General features: G+C 46.5%; 1 protein-coding gene across 6 annotated transcripts in view; it reads left to right on the top strand.

Moving 5' to 3' along the window:
* Window positions 1-17,298, top strand: part of LOC121569079 (dedicator of cytokinesis protein 7-like) — a 41,741-nt gene extending 24,443 nt beyond the window's left edge. For 2 of the 6 annotated variants that reach the window (XM_041879717.2, XM_045221283.1), the window contains exons 21-46: window positions 61-236; window positions 983-1,084; window positions 1,720-1,806; window positions 2,405-2,500; window positions 2,755-2,895; window positions 3,115-3,228; window positions 3,570-3,740; window positions 3,953-4,092; window positions 4,211-4,380; window positions 4,875-5,023; window positions 6,546-6,728; window positions 6,870-6,996; window positions 7,094-7,175; window positions 7,343-7,574; window positions 7,737-7,889; window positions 9,309-9,568; window positions 9,807-9,999; window positions 10,112-10,255; window positions 10,493-10,639; window positions 11,790-11,915; window positions 15,321-15,410; window positions 15,535-15,771; window positions 15,955-16,098; window positions 16,199-16,305; window positions 16,431-16,610; window positions 17,234-17,298. In XM_041879717.2, coding sequence (XP_041735651.2) covers window positions 61-236; window positions 983-1,084; window positions 1,720-1,806; window positions 2,405-2,500; window positions 2,755-2,895; window positions 3,115-3,228; window positions 3,570-3,740; window positions 3,953-4,092; window positions 4,211-4,380; window positions 4,875-5,023; window positions 6,546-6,728; window positions 6,870-6,996; window positions 7,094-7,175; window positions 7,343-7,574; window positions 7,737-7,889; window positions 9,309-9,568; window positions 9,807-9,999; window positions 10,112-10,255; window positions 10,493-10,639; window positions 11,790-11,915; window positions 15,321-15,410; window positions 15,535-15,771; window positions 15,955-16,098; window positions 16,199-16,305; window positions 16,431-16,610; window positions 17,234-17,276 — 3,794 coding nt within the window. In that variant the 3' untranslated portion in view covers window positions 17,277-17,298. The remainder of the gene's footprint in view (window positions 1-60; window positions 237-982; window positions 1,085-1,719; window positions 1,807-2,404; window positions 2,501-2,754; window positions 2,896-3,114; window positions 3,229-3,569; window positions 3,741-3,952; window positions 4,093-4,210; window positions 4,381-4,874; window positions 5,024-6,545; window positions 6,729-6,869; window positions 6,997-7,093; window positions 7,176-7,342; window positions 7,575-7,736; window positions 7,890-9,308; window positions 9,569-9,806; window positions 10,000-10,111; window positions 10,256-10,492; window positions 10,640-11,789; window positions 11,916-15,320; window positions 15,411-15,534; window positions 15,772-15,954; window positions 16,099-16,198; window positions 16,306-16,430; window positions 16,611-17,233) is intronic. The other 4 variants (XM_045221286.1, XM_045221285.1, XM_045221287.1 and 1 more) reach the window with 2 other exon arrangements.
* Window positions 17,299-22,495: the final 5,197 nt, after the last annotated feature.

The raw sequence follows: 22,495 nt of genomic DNA, 5'->3' as shown, positions 1-22,495 counted from the left end.
ACTAAAAAGAGCATATGTGTGTCTTTTGGTAACAGTGCTCTCCTCTTCTCCCTGACCCAGGGGGTGCCACCCCGGCCTACCAGCTGCCCATCCAGTACGCCACGTTGTCCAGGGCAACGGCCCGCCCCAGCACCCTGCACCTGGCCCACTCCAAGAGCATCAGTAACTCCAACCCTGACCTGGCCAGCACCCCGACATCACCTGACGAGGAGGTGCAGAGGATCATCGGCAGCAAGGTCAGTTCTATCTCCAATACAAATCAAATGGTATTGAATTGAATTCTCTCATTGGCTCCTTCCCGGTAATACAGCCATCTTAGACACTGCCTCTGTCCTGTCTAGGTACTGTAAATACAACCTGTTCTGTTTCTCCTCTAGTTGGAGAAGTAAAGGCACTATGTGACGAACTCCTGAATATGTTATCTGTGTGCTTATGATAGTGTTGCTGCCTCTTCCAGTCTAAACATAGACACTTTCTCAAATGGTGGTTAAATGGTTTTCTGGCTGTTTTAAATGTACGCCGAATGTCTGTCCTATGTGTTTCCTGTGAATAAACATACAATCAGACTCCCCTCGTCCTCCTGTAGTGACACTCCAGTGTAGTATCTTGATGTGCATGTCTGTGGTTGCAGAGATTCCTGTCTGTCTGTGCCAATGGTTGGTTGATTCCACCGCTGTTGTCAATTGTGCAATCTTGTGCTGTGCCTATGTCTGTCTGTCCCTCTGTGTCCGATCCCTCACTATTCCCCTCCTCCCCCTCCTCTCTCCCTCTCTTCCTGCCTTCTCCTCCCTCTCTAATTTCACCCTTGTCTCCAACCCTCCCTAATCCCCCCTCTCCCTCCCACCCTCCCTAACCTTCCTTCGCTCCCTCTCTCTCTGCCTCCCTCCCTCTCTGCCTCCCTCCCTCTCTCCCCCTGGCCTGTGGCTGCCTATGTGTTGCTGTCGGTGCGGTGCGGTGGTGGCTGATGTGATGTGATGTTCAGGGGATAGACCGCTCCCACTCCTGGGTAAACTCTGCTTATGCCCCCGGGGGCTCCAGAGCTGTGCTACGCCGGAACCCCAACTTCAGCTGTGAGCTCAAGCAGGTGCCAACAACCCTCCTTCCCTACCTTCAACTACCTACCCCTCCACCATGGGTGCCGGTTCATTCAGTAACGAGAATTGTTCAGAATGTTGCTGATAGAAATATAATGACTAGAGCGGACATGATTCCCTATTCTACATGAGACAATGACGTCTGTTCTACCCGATACATTTCTATCTGAACATTCTGTAACGTTTCGGCCTCCAGAACAAACCCAATGTTCACCCCATACCCAACAACACCCTCCTCGCTGCCCCTCCCTCCTCTACCCAACAACACCCTCCTCGCTGCCCCTCCCTCCTCTACTCATATGTGGCTCCTGAACTGTGTGTCTGTCTATGGTCCATTTTGTCAGCTGTCTGTCTGTCTGTCATTGGTTTGTTCCTTTTCACCTCCTTGGCTTAGCTGGGCTCGCCCTCGTATTCATAATTATGCCTTTCATTAGGATCACTTTTCATCCTATCAGCTGCATGGAACACAATCTGAACTTCAACTGACACTAACATCTGTTCTATCCAAGCTAGTCAATAAAGTCCAGGAAGACTATCCATCCATCACATTTCTTTATTTTTTCCACCTTACTCACTTCTGCTCTTTGTCCTCATCACTGTTTCCATCGCTCCGCTACTCTATCAGGCAAGTGATCGTGGCTGCAATCGCATGTCTGCCTTTGTGGACAGCACCACCTTCTGTTCAGCTCCAACAAGACAGATTGCCAAGAAGGTACCGTTGTCATACACTGTCTTAAACACTATACTAACACCCTTGTCCATCCTCATCCATTCTGTGTTTGTCAGTATGTGTAACACACTTGTGTAAAACACTCACACAGGTGTTTATCAGTTCATACTGTGAGTGTGTGTGTGTGTGTGTGTCTGTGTGTGTGTCTCTGTCTGTGTGTGTGTGAGAGAGAAGTCATTGTTTAATCAGCTATTGAGTGTTAACACAGTCATCAAAGCCAGGTATGAGTAAAGTTTGTTATCTGGGATCTCCTACATTGCCTACATTGTAAGACCTGGCTATAGTACCATGTTCCTCTAATGCTATCTACAGGATGTATTATGTTAGTGTTCTACATTAACCCTGTTGTTAGCATAGTAGTAGCTTTTCTCACTGTGTGTTGTTTGTTTGCAGACAGCCCTACCTTTTATGAGAGATTTTATGGTAGTAGTGTTAGCTCAGTATTTTCACACGGTCACATTTTTACCTGGGTATTTCAGCTAGCTTTTCCTGCGTTAGCCACTGTTGCTAACCGGGGTGTACTGCACTCTGCCTGTGTGTTTCTCTCTGTGACCCTGTGTGTGTTTACTTCCTGGTGTAGTTGCTCCATGAGGAGCTGGCTCTACAGTGGGTGGTGAGCACCAGCACAGTGAGGGAGGCAGCACTGCAACAGGCCTGGTTCTTCTTCCAACTCATGGTACGTATCTGAATGTTAATGAGGATGATGACGGTTGCGTCTGTATGGCATCTTTCATGAGATCTTGACACTTTTTTTCTTTCTATTTACTCACTCGTCGTCATGACACAGGCCATTATGGATTTCCATAAATCAAGAAACAGTTGGTCAAATTTCTCCTTCAGAGAAAAGCGTAAAGGAATATGATGTTTTACATAGCCAGTGTTCATTTGAAGAAGTAGATACAATCCATGATCCCTCTCCTCCTCTCCCAGACAAAGAGTATGTCCCACCACCTGTTCCTGTCCTCCCGACTAGACCTTCCCAGACGCCAGCGCTTCCCAGACCGCTTTGTGGATGACATCGCTGCTCTAGTGGGTGCTATCAGTGCTGATGTAGCAGGCCGATACCACAAGGTACAGTGCCACAACCCAAGGGCCATTAGAACATTTCCCTTTTTTGGGGAATACAAAGTATACCTTTATCTCCCACTCCTCCATGTTTCTATGTCTTCTTAACCCTTCCCATATTCACTTTTCTCTAATCACTGACTATCTCTCCCTCCTCTATCTCTCCCTCTCTATCTCTCCCTCTCTATCTCTCCTTCTCTCTCTCGTTCTCTCTCTCTCTCTCAGGATGTGGAACTTGTGGAGAGGTTGAACAGCAGTCTGGCCTTCTTCCTGAATGACCTGCTGTCTCTCATGGACCGTGGCTTTGTCTTCAACCTCATCCGCTCCTACTACAAACAGGTACACACACACATACACACACAGGTCCTGTCATCTGCTCCAACGATAAACAGACACCCACTCACCCACTCTCAGACAGTGAGTGTCTGGTTCTACTACAAACAGGCACGTACAAACATGCATACAGACAGTGTCACTATTCTGCCACAATACAAGCCAGTATTTAAACCCACTGTCAGTCATCAATGGAGTCATAACAAATGACAGACACACATTACATCATCTGCTTTTACTGCAACCAGTCCCAGAATATGTTGACAGTCTTACACATAGCTGAACCATATGTCTGTCTGTGTGTGTGTGTGTGTGTGTGTGTGTGTGTGTGTGTGTGTGTGTGTCAGATTGCCAACAAGTTCCACACAGCCCAGAACCCCAGCTCTCTGACAGCTCTGAGAATGGACTTCACCCGCATCGTGTGCAGCCATGAGCACTACGTCACCCTCAACCTACCCTGCTCCACCCTCAGCCCCCCCGCCTCTCCCTCCCCCTCCACCTCCTCCACCACCTCCCAGGTAACTCCACTAGACTGGCTCCATTCATTACTAGACAACACAATGATCTTGACCAAGGGCCAACTTTGTCATCCGCTGACATCTGTAGTAATAAACAGTTGAGGAGAGTATACTCTTAGCCACAAATTGACTGTCTCCCTTACTCTTGCTAGAAAGTCCTTCCTCTCCCTCCTCCTACCATCCATCCATCTCCCTCTCCCTCCGTCTCTCAGGGTTCAGCGTTCTCCAGTATGCATCAGGACCAGGGCGTGGCCAGTATGTTTGAGCTCTCCGTCCCCTTCAGACAGCAACACTTCCTGTCTGGCCTGCTGCTGACTGAGCTATCCCTCATCCTGGAGCCTGATGGGGAGGGGTGAGGAGGCATTACACACACACACACACACACACACACACACACACACACACACATACACACACACACATACAAGCAGACACACACGGCACATTCTCATTCATTCAGTCTTCCCCAGGGTGTTTTTCCTGCATAAGAAGGCCATCAGTGCAGTCCACTCTCTGATGTGCAGTCATGATGCGGATCCTCGCTACACGGACCCCCAGGTGCGAGCCCACATCGCCCAGCTCTACCTGCCCCTCATCCCCATCGTGATGGACACCCTGCCCCAGCTCCATGACTTCACAGGTGAGAAGGACACACTGTAGGTCAGGGCTCGGCAACAGGCTGCCCGCGTGCCAAAAACGGCCAGTAAGTTTTTTGGGGTTGTAAAAAAAGACTGTAAAATCACCAGGAATTCAGCAAACAATGTGTTTCATTTAGAAAATCTGTTCCCAACTATTCCCACACACAAAAAAAAGAGACATGTTTCAATGTAATCAAGGTATGAAATTATAGTTATTATCAAATGCAACCTCTTTTTGGGCTTAGTTGTGATCAATTTGCAGTGTACAAATTATTATAATTATGTTAGGGCCACCCATCCACTCCGACAAAAATCGTTCCCGTTTCTGGATCTAGTTGCCTACCCCTGCTGTAGGTTAACCAGTATCATCATCCTCTTCTCTGACCATGTTGCGTTGTGTTTAAACCCTCATTGGAGGTGGGAAATTGCATGCTAGTTAGTTATTCTGGCTTAGGTTGATAGAATTGACAGTATGTCTTGTTCCTGTGTTTGTCAGACACCTCTCCCACTCGGGGCCGCCATGCCTCCGCTATGCAAGACGACGGGGACCCAGACAACGGAACCATCAGTCAGTCTGTCGCCATGGCGATCGCCGGCTCCCCGCTGCCGCATGCCAAAGCCCCCAACTTCACCATGCCCACGGTGGTGAGTAGTGACACAATCAGCCCCCTTCTGCTGTGTGGGAGCTTACTGCCTCAGGCTTTCATATCTCAGCCATTTTTAGTAACTCCAGTAATCCTGGTAACGATTGAACTTATTTTCCCCCTCCCACTGTTATTGAAATCCTTTGTACTACACTTCATCACTAAGCTACAGTACCAGCATGGGGCAAATCCACCCACCAGAGGGGGTACAACATGCCTTTCTTCTAATTACACCCTCCATACTGAACTTCCTCTCGCTGCCTGTAGATGGCTCACTGCTCATGAGCTCCTCTGACTGTCTTTCTCATCCACGTTGTTGGAACGTGACATTGTTGTTGGAACGTGACATTGTTGTTGGAACGTGACATTGTTGTTGGAACGTGACATTGTTGTTGGAACGTGACATTGTTGTTGGAAAGTGACATTGTTGTTGGAACGTGACGTTGTTGTTGGAACGTGGGGGCGGCAGGTAGCTTAGTGGTTAAGAGCGTTGTGCCAGTAACCGAAAGGTCGCTGGTTCTAATCCCCGAGCCGACTAGGTGAAAAATCTGTCGATGTGCCCTTGAGCAAGGCACTTAACCCTAATTGCTCATGTAAGTCGCTCTGGATAAGAGCGTCTGCTAAATGACTAAAATGTAAAATGTAAATGAAAGTGACATTGTTGTTGGATCGTGACATTGTTGTTGGAATGTGACATTGTTGTTGGAATGTGACGTTGGAACGTGACATTGTTGGAACGTGACATTGTTATTGGAACGTGACGTTGTTGGAACGTGACATTGTTGTTGGAATGTGACGTTGTTGGAACGTGACGTTGTTGGAATGTGACGTTGGAACGTGACATTGTTGGACGTGACGTTGTTGGAACGTGACGTTGTTGGAAGGTGACATTGTTGTAGGAATGTGACGTTGGAACGTGACGTTGTTGGAACGTGACATTGTTGTTGGAACGTGACATTGTTGTTGGAAAGTGACATTGTTGTAGGAACATGACATTGTTGGAACGTGACATTGTTGTTGGAACGTGACATTGTTGTTGGATCGTGACGTTGTTGGATCGTGACATTGTTTTTGGAATGTGACGTTGTTGGAATGTGACGTTGGAATGTGACATTGTTGTTGGAACGTGACGTTGTTGGAACGTGACGTTGTTGGATCGTGACATTTGTTGTTGGAAAGTGACATTGTTGTAGGAATGTGACGTTGGAACGTGACATTGTTGTTGGAACGTGACATTGTTGTTGGAACGTGACATTGTTGTTGGAACGTGACATTGTTGTTGGAACGTGACGTTGTTGGATTGTGACATTGTTTTTGGAACGTGACATTGTTGTTGGATCGTGACATTGTTGTTGGAACGTGACGTTGTTGTTGGAACGTGACATTGTTGTTGGAACGTGACATTGTTGTTGGAACGTGACATTGTTGTTGGAACGTGACATTGTTGTTGGAAAGTGACATTGTTGGAACGGGACATCAGGAAAAACTCCTAGCCCTAATGTATGTGTTCATCTCTCTCCCAGACTGGTCGTCAGTGCAGCTCTCTGTCTGCAGAGTGCAGTAGGACTCTGCTGGTGTCTTTCCTGTGGGTTCTGAAGAACGCAGACGCTGCTCTGCTGGAGAGCTGGGTGTCAGACCTCTCTGTGCTTCAGATCAACAGGCTGCTAGACCTGCTGCACCTCTCGGTGTCCTGCTTCGAGTACAAGGTAGGCACCCCTTCTGGCCCTCCTCGCTGAGCATACATCTATACCTGTCATCCTTCACATGTTACCCATGTTTACCTCTCAGACCAGAAGACCTCCTATTATAACTATTCTGACTGTTCCATCTCTGATTGGTTGTCCCAGGGGAGGAAGGCTCTGGAGCGTATCAACAGCCTGACGTTTAAGAAGTCTCAGGACATGAAGGCTCGTCTAGAGGAGGCTATACTGGGAACCATCGGAGCCCGACAGGAGATGGTCCGCCGCTGTAGAGGTACCAGCACTGGATGGGCCATCATAGTTTGAGATTTTCTACATGCAATGTTTCTTTGTGGTTGTTACAAGTGTCCATATGTTTTGTTTTTGTTCAGAGCGGAGTCCATATGGTAATGAGAATGTCAGATGGAGGAAGAATGTCACTCACTGGAGACAGAATACAGACAGAGTCGACAAGTAGGTCCCCACAATATGCACAGACTCTAATGCCAAGGTAGACCAATGACTTGATAAAACATGTAATCAACAGTCTGTGTACAGTATTTGTATCGGCACATTGTATATATTGAAGTTTGTATGGATTTGTGTGTGTTTGAGTGATAGTAAACCCTGTCTCGTTGCAGAACTAAGGTGGAGACAGAGCAAGAGTCAGTGGTGGATGGAAACCTGGCCACTGAAGCCTCTCTGGTCGTCCTGGACACACTGGAGATCATAGTGAAGACGGTGCAGGTGTCAGAGCTGAAGGAGAGTGTTTTGGGCGGGGTGTTGAGAGTCCTCCTCCACAGCATGGCAGGGAGTCAGAGTGCCCTCTTCCTGCAGCACTGCTTCACTACACAGAGGGGACTAGTCTTCAAGGTGTGTGTTTGTGTCTGTGTGTGTGTGTGTGTGTGTGTGTGTGTGTGTGTGTGTGTGTGTGTGTGTGTGTGTGTGTGTGTGTGTGTGTGTGTGTGTGTGTGTATTAAGTGTTGTGTGTCCTGTGTGTGTGTCTATTAAGTGTTGTGTGTCCTGTGTGTGTAGTTCCCAGAGATGCTGTTTGAGGAGGATACAGAGCTGTGTGCTGACCTGTGTCTGCGTCTGCTCCGCCACTGCAGCAGTAGTGTGGGCTCTGTCCGGAGTCAAGCCTCCGCCTCCCTCTACCTGCTCATGAGGCAGAACTTTGAGATCGGCAACGTGAGTCTCACTCATACAGAAGCTTGTCAAAGCCTGGAAAACCAAACTGAATTCACACTCCGTTTAACTGTTATACAGTGCTATGAAAAAGTATTTGCCCCCTTTCTAATTTTCTCTACTTTTGCATATTTGTGATACTGAATGTTATCAGATCTTCAACCAAAACCTAATATTAGATAAAGGGAACATAAGTGAACAAATAACACAACAATTACATATTTATTGTTACTATGGAATGCAGTGTTTGGTTTTCGCCAGGCATAATGGGACCCATCTCGTCCAAAAAGTTTACTCAAGTTTGCCAAAAAGCACCTGGATGATCATCAAGACTCTTGGAAGAACGTTCTATGGACAGATGATTCAAAAGTATACGTTTTTGGATGACATGGTTCCAGTAATGCCTGGCGAAAACCAAACTCTGCATTCCACAGTAAGAACATCATACCAAAGGTCAAGCATGGTGGTGGTGGTGTGATGGTTTGGGGATGCTTTGCTGCCTCAGGACATGGACGACTTGCCTTAATAGAAGGAACCATGAATTCTGCTCTGTATCAGAGAATTCTACAGGAGAATGTCAGACCATCCGTCTGTGAGCTGAAGCTGAAGCGCAGCTGGGTCATGCAGCAAGACAATGATCCAAAACACACAATCAAGTCTACATGAAAATTGCTAAAAAGCAACAAATTGGAAGTTTTGGAATGGCCTAGTCAAAGTCCAGACCTAATCCCAATTGAGATGTTGTGGCAGGACTTGAAACGAGCAGTTCATGCTTGAAAACCCACACGTCACTGAGTTAAAGCAGTTCTGCATGGAAGAGTGGGCCAAAATTCCTCCACAGCGACGTGAGAGACTGATCCACAACTACAGGAAGCATTTGGTTGGAGTCATTGCAGCTAAAGGTGGCACAACCAGTTATTGAGTGTAAGGGGGCAATTACTTTTTCACACAGGGGAATTGGGTGTTGCATAACTTTGTTTATGAAATAAATATGTAATTGTTGTGTTATTTGTTCACTTATGTTCCCTTTATCTAATATTAGGTTTTGGTTGAAGATCTGATAACATTCAGTATCACAAATATGCAAAAGTAGAGAAAATTAGAAAGGGGGCAAATACTTTTTCATAGCACTGTAAAGTGAACGCAATAGTGAAACGAAGTGGGAATTCAGTTTGGATTACCAGTCTTAAGATCTTCCCACCATAATACAATTTGTCATATGCACAGGATACACATGGTGTATACATTACAATGAAATGCTTACTTGCAGGTTCACCTCTCAACAATGCCACAGCAATAAGAATAGAAGTAAAGATGGTTCCAATTCAGTCTCAACACCATCAACTGATATGTTGTGTAATTCTGTATGGGTCAAATCCCCTGTAGTCTTCAGTATTGACTCATCCTCTCTCTCTGATGTAGAACTTTGCTCGGGTGAAGATGCAGGTGACCATGTCCCTGTCCTCCCTGGTGGGGACATCTCAGAACTTCAACGAGGAGCACCTCCGACGCTCCTTAAAAACCATCCTGACCTACGCAGAGGAGGACCTGGAGCTACGGGACTCCTCGTTCCCAGAACAGGTCCAGGATCTGGTGTTCAACCTGCACATGATTCTGACTGACACAGTCAAGATGAAGGAGCACCAGCAGGACCCTGAGATGCTCATTGATCTCATGTACAGGTATTACACATACGACAGCTGTCTCATCTGCACAACCACTTTCTCTCAAACACATTCGCATCCAAACAAATTCCCATTCAAACAAATTCCCATTCAAACACATTCCCATCCACAAACAAATCTGGAAACAAATCTGTAAACATACAACTATGAAATCCATAGGCTTGGATTGCATTAGCTATGTACCACCCTGATTTTTCTGTCTTTCTCTCTTCCCACCTCCTCTCTCCCCCCTCAGGATTGCTAAGGGCTACCAGAACTCCCCTGACCTGCGCCTGACGTGGCTGCAGAACATGGCAGGGAAGCACTCTGAGAGAGGGAACCACGCGGAGGCAGCCCACTGCCTGGTGCACAGCGCCGCCCTGGTGGCAGAGTACCTCAACATGCTGGAGGACTGCCGCTACCTGCCCATTGGCTGTGTCACCTTCCAGGTCAGGAGTGTGTGTGTGTGTGTGTTTCTGTGAGTGTTTCGTGTCCATTTTAGTATACCTTAAAACCTTAGCTGGGTCTTTTCCTGACTGCTATGTTCCTTACCTGCTGTAGCACATCTCGTCTAACGTTCTGGAGGAGTCAGCGGTGTCTGATGATATCCTGTCCCCAGAGGAGGAGGGTATCTGTGCGGGGAAGTACTTCAGCGAGTCGGGCCTGGTGGGGCTCCTGGAGCAAGCTGCAACCTCCTTCCACATGGTATTACTCAGATTTTCTTTACCTTGAGATTTCCTTTAAATACATGATAAACAACTTTTGAATCTCTCTTTGAGTGGACGCCCTACACAGCATCAGATTGCCTAACCACCTAGTACATAGTCAGAGCTGTATGTTAACATAGAGAAAGCCAGATTTTTGGAGTATACTGTATTGTAGTGTGCTGTAGGTAGACTTCTCACTGTCCTCTCACTGTTTCATCCTGTATCTCTCCTGCAGGCTTCAATGTATGAGGCCATCAACGAGGTGTATAAGATCCTACTCCCAGTCCACGAGGCCAACAGGGACTTTAAGAAGCTGGCCACTGTCCACGGAAAGCTGCAGGACGCCTTTAACAAAATCTACAACCAGAGTTCAGGATGGGAGGTAAAGTAAATTAAATATGCTGTTTGTTTGTGTAACTTAACCGACATTGAGTTTATATGCATTTAAACAATCATATTTTCTTTCTCTTTCCCGTGGTTTCCCTGCCTTTCCTTTCTGGATGATGTTTCCTAACTGGTGAGTGAAATGTTCTAAAACTCTTCCCAACACTTATTCAAACCACAGTTTTGCATTGCATTCACACTTTCACACACTTAACCAATACACAGTTGTTTAAAACAGTTGCACAAGATTGACTGGCTCCAACTCCCCTGGGTGTCTTTACTGGTTGCTGTGGTAGCATATGGTTTCAATGTTTTAAGCAGGGCTCTAAATTAACATTTTCATTGGTAGCACTGGTGTTCCCAACTTTAAAAATGTAGGCGCACCAGAAAATAAGATTTCTTTAATTGATTGAGATACAGCCTAAATGAATTCTAGCTACTTCTGAAGCATATGTTGTGCCATAGAAACTAATATGTAACCCTATATATACATTTGTTTATTATAAAAAGTGAACATGTTAATACAAATACCTGTCATTTAAATTAAAAAGTCATTTGTGGAATATTCGGTTTCTACATTATGTAAAAGCACTATTTTCCGATTGAGCTGCATTGCATTGAAAATTGTACACTGTCTCTTTAAGAGTGTCAAGTTTGATGAGGACATGCAAGACATTTCGGTAATATGGGTCAAATCTTTTGAACTGTTAGAAACAAGCAGTTGTCGCTGTATTAATGGTGCAAGCATGATGCTAACGAATCTGTGCTTGGGAACAATGGTTCAGCAAAGCCTTACCATTACAACAATTATTATTGAAAGAATTATCAGATTTTTAGATTTTTTTACGCCGCTCCCAAATTAAAACTCCGGGTCGCACAGCAAAATATTTTGTCGCATGTGGTCGCACTTTAGAGCCCTGGTTGTAACATGTCAATTTAGGACAGCTTAGACTCATGTAACATGTCAATTGAGGACAGCTTAGACTCATGTAACATGTCAATTGAGGACAGCTTAGACTCATGTAACATGTCAATTGAGGACAGCTTAGACTAAGTGACTCTGAAAGTAATCTCTGTATTCTGTTTTCCTATTCTTCCCCCATCCCCCCTCTCTCTCTGTCTTCCATCCCCCTCGCTATAGTGTGTAGAGGATGTTTGGGACCTACTTCCGGGTGGGCTTCTACGGCTGTCGCTATGGGGACCTGGATGAGCAGGAGTTTGTGTACAAGGAGCCCTCAATCACCAAGCTGGCTGAGATCTCCCACAGACTAGAGGTACGGTCTGAGGAGGAGGATGATGATGAGGATGATGTTAATAATCATTTATATAAAGCACCCAAAGACATTTACATTTACATTTTAGTCATTTAGCAGACGCTCTTATCCAGAGCGACTTACAGGAGCAATTAGGGTTAAGTGCCTTGCTCAAGGGCACATTTACGTCATTTAGCAGACGCTCTTATCCAGAGCGACTCACAAATTGGTGCATTCACCCTATAGCCAGTGGGATAACCACTTTACAATTTTTTTTTGGGGGGGGGGTAGAAGGATTACTTTATCCTATCCCAGGTGTTCCTTAAAGAGGTGGGGTTTCAAATGTCTCCGGAAGGTGGTGAGTGACTCCGCTGTCCTGGCGTCGTGAGGGAGCTTGTTCCACCATTGGGGTGCCAGAGCAGCGAACAGTTTTGACTGGGCTGAGCGGGAACTATGCTTCCGCAGAGGAAGGGGAGCCAGCAGGCCAGAGGTGGATGAACGCAATGCTCTCGTTTGGGTGTAGGGACTGATCAGAGCCCGAAGGTACAGAGGTGCCGTTCCCCTCACTGCTCCATAGGCAAGCACCATGGTCTTGTAACGGATGCGAGCTTCAACTGGAAGCCAGTGGAGTGTGCGGAGGAGGGGGGTGACGTGAGAGAACTTGGGAAGGTTGAACACCAGACGGGCTGCGGCATTCTGGATGAGTTGTAGGGGTTTAATAGCACAGGCAGGGAGGCCAGCCAACAGTGAGTTGCAGTAATCCAGACGGGAGATGACAAGTGCCTGGATTAGGACCTGTGCCGCTTCCTGTGTAAGGCAGGGTCGTACTCTCCGAATGTTGTAGAGCATGAACCTGCAGGAGCGGGTCACCGCCTTGATGTTAGCGGAGAACGACAGGGTGTTGTCCAGGGTCACGCCAAGGCTCTTCGCACTCTGGGAGGAGGACACAACGGAGTTGTCAACCGTGATGGCGAGATCATGGAACGGGCAGTCCTTTCCCGGGAGGAAGAGCAGCTCCGTCTTGCCAGGGTTCAGCTTGAGGTGGTGATCCGTCATCCATACTGATATGTCTGCCAGACATGCAGAGATGCGATTCGCCACCTGGTTATCAGAAGGGGGAAAGGAGAAGATTAGTTGTGTATCGTCAGCGTAGCAATGATAGGAGAGGCCATGTGAGGATATGACAGAGCCAAGTGACTTGGTGTATAGGGAGAAAAGGAGAGGGCCTAGAACTGAGCCCTGGGGGACACCAGTGGTGAGAGCACGTGGTGCGGAGACAGCTTCTCGCCACGCCACTTGGTAGGAGCGACCGGTCAGGTAGGACGCAATCCAGGAGTGAGCCGCGCCGGAGATGCCCAGCTCGGAGAGGGTGGAGAGGAGGATCTGATGGTTCACAGTATCAAAGGCAGCAGACAGGTCTAGAAGGACAAGAGCAGAGGAGAGAGAGTTAGCTTTAGCAGTGCGCAGAGCCTCCGTGACACAGAGAAGAGCAGTCTCAGTTGAATGACCAGTCCTGAAACCTGACTGGTTTGGATCAAGAAGGTCATTCTGAGAGAGATAGCAAGAGAGTTGGCTAAAGACGGCACGCTCAATAGTTTTGGAAAGAAAAGAAAGAAGGGATACTGGTCTGTAGTTGTTGACATCAGTGGGATCGAGTGTTGGTTTTTTGAGAAGGGGAGCAACTCTCGCTCTCTTGAAGACGGAAGGGACATGGCCAGTGGTCAAGGATGAGTTGATCAGCGAGGTGAGGTAGGGGAGAAGGTCACCGGAGATGGTCTGGAGAAGAGAGGAGGGGATGGGGTCAAGCGGGCAGGTTGTTGGGCGGCCTGCAGTCACAAGTCGTAGGATTTTATCTGGAGAGAGGGAGAAAGAAGTCAAAGCATAGGGTAGGGCAGTGTGAGTAGGACCAGCAGTGTCATTAGACTTAACAAACGAGGATCGGATGTCGTCAACCTTCTTTTCAGTGGTTGACGAAGTCATCCACAGAGAGAGGAGGGGGGGTTCAGGAGGGAGGAAAATGTGGCAAAGAGCTTCCTAGGGTTAGAGGCAGATGCTTGGAATTTAGAGTGGTAGAAAGTGGCCTTAGCAGCAGAAACAGATAAAGAAAATGCAGAGAGGAGGGAGTGAAAAGATGCCAGGTCCGCAGGGAGTCTAGTTTTCTTCCATTTCCGCTCAGCTGCCCGGAGCTCTGTTCTGTGAGCTCGCAATGAGTCATCAAGCCACGGAGCTGGAGGGGAGGACCGAGCCGGCCGGGAGGATAGGGGACACAGAGAGTCAAAGGATGCAGAAAGGGAGGAGAGGAGGGTTGAGGAGGCAGAATCAGGAGATTGGAGGGAGAAGGATTGAGCAGAGGGAAGAGATGATAGGATGGAAGAGGAGAGAGTAGTGGGAGAGAGAGAGCGAAGGTTGCGGCGGCGCATTACCATCTGTGTAGGGGCAGAGTGAGTAGTGTTGGAGGAGAGCGAGAGAGAAAGGGAAACAAAGTAGTGGTCGGAGACATGGAGGGGAGTTGCAGTGAGATTAGTAGAAGAGCAGCATCTAGTAAAGATGAGGTCAAGCGTATTGCCTGCCTTGTGAGTAGGGGGGGACGGTGAGAGGGTGAGGTCAAAAGAGGAGAGGAGTGGAAAGAAGGAGGCAGAGAGAAATGAGTCAAATGTGGACATAGGGAGGTTGAAATCCCCCAAAACTGTGAGGGGTCAGCCATCCTCAGGAAAGGAACGTATCAAGGCGTCAAGCTCATTGATGAACTCTCCAAGGGAACCTGGAGGGCGATAGATGACAAGGATATTAAGCTTAAATGGGCTAGTGACTATGACAGCATGGAATTCAAATGAGGAGATAGACAGGTGGGTTAGGGGAAAAATTGAGAATGTCCACTTGGGAGAGATGAGGATTCCTGTGCCACCACCCCTCTGACCAGATGCTCTCGGGGTATGCGAGAACACATGGTCAGACGAGGAGAGAGCAGTAGGAGTAGCAGTGTTTTCAGTGGTAATCCATGTTTCCGTCAGCGCCAGGAAGTCGAGGGACTGGAGGTTAGCATAGGCTGGGATGAAGTCAGCTTTGTTGGCAGCAGAACGGCAGTTCCAGAGGCTGCCTGAGACCTGGAACTCCAGGTGTGGGGTGCGTGCAGGGACCACCAGGTTAGAGAGGCAGCAGCCACGTGGTGTGAGGCGTTTGTGTAGCCTGTGCAGAGAGGAGAGAACAGGGATAGGCAGAGGCATAGTTGACAGGCTGTAGCAAATGGCTACAATAATGCAGAGGAGATCGGAATGAAATGAACTAAACATCTGGGAGAGGAGAGAGCAGGGCCTCCCTCACCAGTGACAATTTATGAAACTCACTGGATCATTGCGGAGTTGTGCAATATGTGTATTATAAGCTGATACCAGTCTTTTGAATGTGTTTCATCTACATATTTTTCAGGAGTTCTATGCTGAGCGGTTTGGAGATGATGTGGTGGAGATTATCAAGGACTCCAACCATGTGGACAAGAACAAGCTGGACCCCAATAAGGTAAAAGGCCCAAAGTCTCTCAGAAAGAGAAAAGACTGAAGGTTTGGGTTGCGGTTTTTACATGGGGACGTGAGGAATGACTTGTAGTACTGATCTATGTGTTGTATATCTGCGTGGCTCTTAGGCCTACCTCCAGATCACCTACGTGGAGCCCTTCTTCGACACGTACGAGCTGAAGGAGAGGATCACCTACTTCGACAAGAACTACAACCTGCGCACCTTCATGTACTGCACCCCGTTCACCCTGGATGGGCGCGCCCACGGGGACCTGCACGAGCAGTACAAACGCAAATCCATCCTCACCACGTCCCACGCCTTCCCCTACATCAAGACACGCATCAACGTCATCCACAAAGAGGAGGTGGGGTCACTGTATACATGTCTGACTGTACTGTGAAACATGGTGAGCACTGAACAGTGAATGATGGATTGGATTTATATTTAGCAGTGTTTTTCCAGGCGCTCAAAGAGCTTTAGCACTAGCTTAACCCACTAGCAGTGAAGCAGTGCTCATGATCATGTTGCTGTCCCCTCTCCTCTCCAGATCATCCTGGTGCCCATGGAGGTGGCCATAGAGGACATGCAGAAGAAGACCCAGGAGCTGGCCTTCGCCACCCACCAGGAGCCTGCCGACGCCAAGATGCTGCAGATGGTGCTGCAGGGCTCTGTGGGCACCACTGTCAACCAGGTACTGTGTGTGGGTGTGTGTTGTGTTGTGTAATATCCCTTTGTGTGTGTGTGTGTTTGACATGCTGGAGTGTGTACGTAATCGTCCGTCTCTCATGCAGGGCCCTCTGGAGGTCGCTCAGGTCTTTCTCTCTGACATTCCTGATGACCCCAAGCTGTACCGTCATCACAACAAACTACGCCTCTGCTTTAAAGACTTCACTAAGAGGTGATGACACCTTACAAAGCCTGTACATGGACCATACAGTCTGACACACACACACACACACACAGTTCAATAACCCAGTGAACAGACTCCGACTCCGTGTGTGTGTGCTCCTTCCTCTCCTTCAGGTGTGAGGATGCCCTGAGGAAGAACAAGACTCTGATTGGTCCAGACCAGAAAGAGTACCACAAGGAAATGGAGAGGAACTACAATAAACTCAAAGAGTCTCTGGGACCGCTCATCAACCGCAAGATCCCCCAGCTCTACAGAACACTGCCAGCTACAGGGCTTCAGCCGGCTACACAAAGGTTACAACAAACTGGATTCACACACTCATAATACACAGACACACCACACAACACACACCACACACACACACACTATGAGCGCATCCAGCTCTACAGAGCACTGACATCTACAGCCTACACAATAGTAACTCGACACCATACTCTTCCACACACACAGATGCAAACACACACACACACACACACACACACACACACACTGTGAGCTAATCCATTTTAACACACCACTGCCAGCCTCTGCTTTTTTAAAACTGTAGTAACTCGACACTTTACATACGCGTAGTCACACAAATGCATCACGCCCCACTGAGTACCACTAGTAGTACCACTTCATCCACACACAATGCAGCTGCTGCTTCAATAATCTCAGCAGATTTGTTTTGGAAAGTCTCAGCACATTATTGGTTGGTTTTGACTGGGGCTTTTTGGAGCCAGCTGCGTGTCTTATGTGAGTGTTAGAGGGCTGGAGGATTTCTAATCACAACCAGATACACCACAGCCACACCTGGCAGAACAGAAAATGACATACACCATACCAGCAATTAAGAGGCTCCTTCATCCACATATTGCAAAACCCTGGTCCAGATAACATTTCATCTGTCTTTTATCTTTTTATGTCTTCACAGAAATTCCTTCAGTAGGTCCAGTCTCCGCAGGGGGGACTGTTGAAGCACAGCAGACCTCCTCAACAGAGAAGAAACCAAGAGCTTGAGACATACATACTCTTGATTTCAACTGGTCTGTCTGTCTCCCCCACCCCCTTCACACACCAACTGTCTATCCTAAACACACACACCATCCTCCTCCATCTCCCAAGCTTGTTATTCCAACCCCCCCCAGTGTCAGGCCATACCACCTCTCTCCCGTCAGGCCATACCACCTCTCTCCCGTCAGGCCATACCACCTCTCTCCCGTCAGGCCATACCACCTCTCTCCCGTCAGGCCATACCACCTCTCTCCCGTCAGGCCATACCACCTCTCTCCCGTCAGGCCATACCACCTCTCTCCCGTCAGGCCATACCACCTCTCTCCCGTCAGGCCATACCACCTCTCTCCCGTCAGGCCATACCACCTCTCTCCCGCCTCACTCACTCCTTTCTGGTCTTCCTCTCCTGCTCTGCTCTACCTCCCCTCATCCTCTCTGTCTCTCACACTCCTATAGGAAAAGCTCCCTCTGTTTATACTGGAAGTTTATCTGCACTGTAAACATAGTCATTTGGACCATGTCTCTTTCCCCTGGGCATTTACAGAGACTAGCTTTCAGGAGGAGTCTTGTCTGCATTGAAGAGGACCCAGAATGATGCCTCTCCCTCTCTGTTCATCTCCGCTCAGTTTAATTTTAGCTTTTCCAGAACTGGAGAGTTCAAACAACTCCTAGGCGCTTCCTTAATTGTGTGTTTGTTTTGGGCCGCGTTTGAATATGTGCGCTTGGAAGTTTGTGTTTGAGTGTGTCTTGCCTCAACTGCACAGGGTCTAGGCTTCTTTCCATTTGCTTGTGTATGTGTCATGTTTGCTGTGGAATGGCCTTAGTGAATTTGTGTGTGACCAGTTGCTGCCAGACGTAGTCATTAAATGGTCCCAGGGAGTCGTTCTGTACTCAACGATCCTCATACCAAATAACTGACATTCTTTAACTACTGAGTTCTTCTTTTCATATACCCTGTATCAGGACAGGAATTCATTATGAAGAAGTATGACATTTTGATCATTAGAGGCCCCACCGCTCTAGATAAGCATACAATGGACACATCGTAGGTTAGAGAGAAGATGTGGCTTTAGGAAGAGAGGGAGTGTTAAAAATGGCCTCTGGTGACACTGTGAAATGTTTTACTGCACTGACCAAAAACACTGTCGCATCACTGATGTTCACATAGTAAGCACTGCCAGTCTGGCAATGACATTCACTCTCTCTCTCTCTCTCTCTCTCTCTCTCTCTCTCTCTCTCTCTCTCTCTCTCTCTCTCTCTCTCTCTCTCTCTCTCTCTCTCTCTCTCTCTCTCTCTCTCTCTCTCTCTCTCTCTCTCTCACACACACACAGCTATGAACTGACGTAGATATGCAGTAGATCACACATTGTCATTATTATCGACTATGTTTCATGTCCTCAACTGTTCTCCTCCTGCCTGGATGTGATGTGATGTGCTGACAGAAACACTCCACATGTTCTGGAATTCATCCTCAACCCTGTGGTTGGTGGAAACATATAATGTAGGTATTTTTAACTACTGTATTGGACTGTGTCTCCTTTATTGTATTGCACTATACTGTATTCACACTGCCGCACCTACGTACCACTGTCTGTAACTACTGTATTTCCTCTGCTTGTTGTATGTTCACAAGGCTTGTCTCAAACTGCATTTTTACCAGTCAGGAAAAGAACTACTATTTTTTATTTATTCACTTATTTTGTTTTTTTTGTACTGCTTTGTATTAAAATGTTCTCTCAATCTTAAGAGGTCAGCTTTCAATCTTAACAGTCTGCTTTTATCAGTGCATTCGGAAAGTATTCAGACCCCTTGACTTTGCCACATTTTGTTACGCTAGAACCTTATTCTAAAATAGATTAAATTGTTTTTTTTCCCATATCAATCTAAACACAATACCCCATAATGACAAAAGCAAAAACTTTTTAAAGAAATGTTAGCTAATGTATTAAAAATAAAAAAACATATCACATTTACATAATTATTCAGACCCTTTACTCAGTATTTGTTGAAGCACCTTTGGCAGCAATTACAGCCTTGAGTGTTCTTGGATATGACGGTACAAGCTTGGCACACCTGTATTTGGGTAGTTTGCATCGCTGCACAGTTATTTTCAGGTTTCTCCAGAGATGTTAGATCGGGTTCAAGTCTGGGCTCTGGCTGTGCCACTCAAGGACATTCAGAGACTTGTCCAGAAGCCACTCCTGAGTGGCTTCCGTCTGGCCACTCTACCATAAAGGCCTGATTAGTGGAGTGCTGCAGAGATGGTTGTCCTTCTGGAAGGTTTTCCCATCTCCACAGAGGAACTCTTGAGCTCTGTCAGAGTGACCATCGGGTTCTTGGTCACCTCCCTGACCAAGGCCCTTCTCCCCCTGTTGTTCAGTTTGGCCGGGCGTCCAGCTCTAGGAAGAGTCTTGGTGGTTCCAAACTTCTTCCATTTAAGAATGATGGAGGCCGCTGTGTTCTTGGGGACCTTCAATGCTGCAGAAATGTTTTGGTACACTTCCCCAGATCTGTGCCTCGACACAATTCTGTCTCGGAGCTCTACAGACAATTCCTTCGACCTCATGGCTTGGTTTTTGCTCTGACATGCACTGTGAACTGTGGGACCTTATATACCGTTGAAGTCGGAAGTTTACATACATTTACATTTTAGTCATTTAGCAGACGCTCTTATCCAGAGCGACTTACAGTTAGTGCATACATTATTTGATATTTTTCATACTGGCCCCCCCCGTGGGGCCAGTATGAAACACCTTAGCCAAATACATTTAAACTCAGTTTCTCACAATTCCTGACATTTAATCCTAGTAAAAATCCCCTGTTTTAGGTCAGTTAGGATCACCACTTTATTTTAAGAATGTGAAATGTCAGAATAATAGTAGAGAGAAAAATGTATTTCAGCTTTTATTTATTTCATCACATTCCCAGTGGGTCAGAAGTTTACATACACTCAATTAGTATTTGGTAGCATTGCCTTTAAATTGTTTAACTTGGGTCAAACGTTTCGGGTAGCCTTCCACAAGCTTCCCACAATAAGTTGGGTGAATTTTGGCCCATTCCTCCTGACAGAGCTGGTGTAACTGAGTCCGGTTTGTAGGCCTCCTTGCTCGCACACGCTTTGTCAGTTCTGCCCACAAATTCTCTATAGGATTGAGGTCAGGGCTTTGTGATGGCGACTCCAATACCTTGACTTTGTTGTCCTTAAGCCATTTTGCCACAACTTTGGAAGTATGCTTGGGGTCATTGTCCATTTGGAAGACCCATTTACGACCAAGCTTTAACTTCCTGACTGATGTCTTGAGATGTTGCTTCAATATATCCACATAATCTTCCTTCCTCATGATGCCATCTATTTTGTGAAGTGCAAAGCACCCCCACAGCATGATGCTGCCACCCCCGTTCTTCACGGTTGTGATGGTGTTCTTCGGCTTGCAAGCAACCCCCTTTTTCTTCCAAACATAACGATGGTCATTATGGCCAAACAGTTCTATTTTTGTTTCATCAGACCAAAGGACATTTCTCCAAAAAGTACGATCTTTGTCCCCATGTGCAGTTGCAAACTGTAGTCAGGCTTTTTTATGGCGGTTTTAGAGCAGTGGCTTCTTCCTTGCTGAGCGGCCTTTCAGGTTATGTCGATATAGGACTCGTTTTACTGTGGTTACAGAAACTTTTGTACCTGTTTCCTCCAGCATCTTCACAAGGTCCTTTGCTGTTGTTCTGGGATTTATTTTGCACTTTTCGCACCAAAGTATGTTAATCTCTAGGAGACAGAACGCGTCTTCTTCCTGAGCGGTATGACGGCTGCGTGTTCCCATGGTGTTTATACTTGCATATTATTGTTTGTACAGATGAACGTGGTACCTTCAGGCGTTTGGAAATTGCTCCCAAGGATGAACCAGACTTGTGGAGGTCTACAATGTTTTTCCTGAGGTCTTCTGATTTCTTTTGATTTTCACATGATGTCAAGCAAAGAGGCACTAAGTTTGAAGGTAGGCCTTGAAAAACATCCACAGGTACACCTCCAATTGACTCAAATGATGTCAATTAGCCTATCAGAAGCTTCTAAAGCCATGACATCATTTTCTGGAAATTTCCAAGCTGTTTAAAGGCACAGTCAACTTGGTGAATGTAAACTTCTGACCCACTGGAATTGTGATACAGTGAATTATAAGTGAAATAATCTGTCTGTAACAATTGTTGGAAAAATTACTTGTGTCATGCACAAAGTAGATGTCCTAACCGACTTGCCAAAACTATAGTTTGTTAACAAGAAATTTGTGGAGTGGTTGAAAAACGAGTTTTAATGACTCCAACCTAAGTGTATGTTAACTTCCGACTTCAACTGTAGACAAGTGTGTGCCTTTCCAAATCATGTCCAATCAATTGAATTTACCAAAGGTGGACTCCAATCAAGTTGTAGAAGCATCTCAAGGATGATCAATGGAAACAGGATGCACCTGAGTTCAGTTTCGAGTCTCATAGCAAAGGGTCTGAATACTTATGTAAATAAGGTATTTCTGTTTTTACTTTAAATACATTTGCAAACATTTCTAAAAACTTGTTTTCGCTTTGTCTTTATCGGGTATTGTGTGTAGATGAATTAGGAATTATTTTAAAAAAATCAATTTTATAATAAGGCTGTAATGTAACAATGTGTGGGAAAAGTCAAGGGGTCAGAATACTTTCCGAATGCACTGTATGTAACCTTGACACTGTTTATAACCTTGAGGGTCTGTCATTCTAGACACATGGTTTCACTACCCTGGCAATATGAGTCCCATGACTGGATTTAGCCAGCAGGGGAAATATTACACAACTAAATTATTAAAGACCTTAGTTTATTAATTGATAGGCTATAGGCCTATAATATATTGTGTTAATAATGCAGAAGGGTATCTAATTTATGTTTATCGACATATGGCATATTATTAATTTCTTTAAAAAATTATGTAGAGGACAAAGAGATGTAACATTCGATGTCGAGTGGATAATGAATAGGCTATGGATGGGTTATCCTGGAGCAATTGAAAGGGTATAGTCATCTGGCTCTCAGGACGCATCTTTGCTGCCATGAACCACCCTAATTATTGGCCAGACGATGCAGAGCGGACCCCTCAGATCTCTATTTGATCCTGATGTCGGCTCAAGCCGGAGTATGCGCCCCTTTCTGTTATTTTTCACG

This window comes from Coregonus clupeaformis, chromosome 7 (assembly GCF_020615455.1).
Source record: "Coregonus clupeaformis isolate EN_2021a chromosome 7, ASM2061545v1, whole genome shotgun sequence".
Classification (NCBI taxonomy): Eukaryota; Metazoa; Chordata; class Actinopteri; order Salmoniformes; family Salmonidae; genus Coregonus; species Coregonus clupeaformis.
The sequence above is the reverse complement of the archived record's forward strand: the minus strand, read 5'-3'. Positions and strand labels throughout refer to the sequence as shown.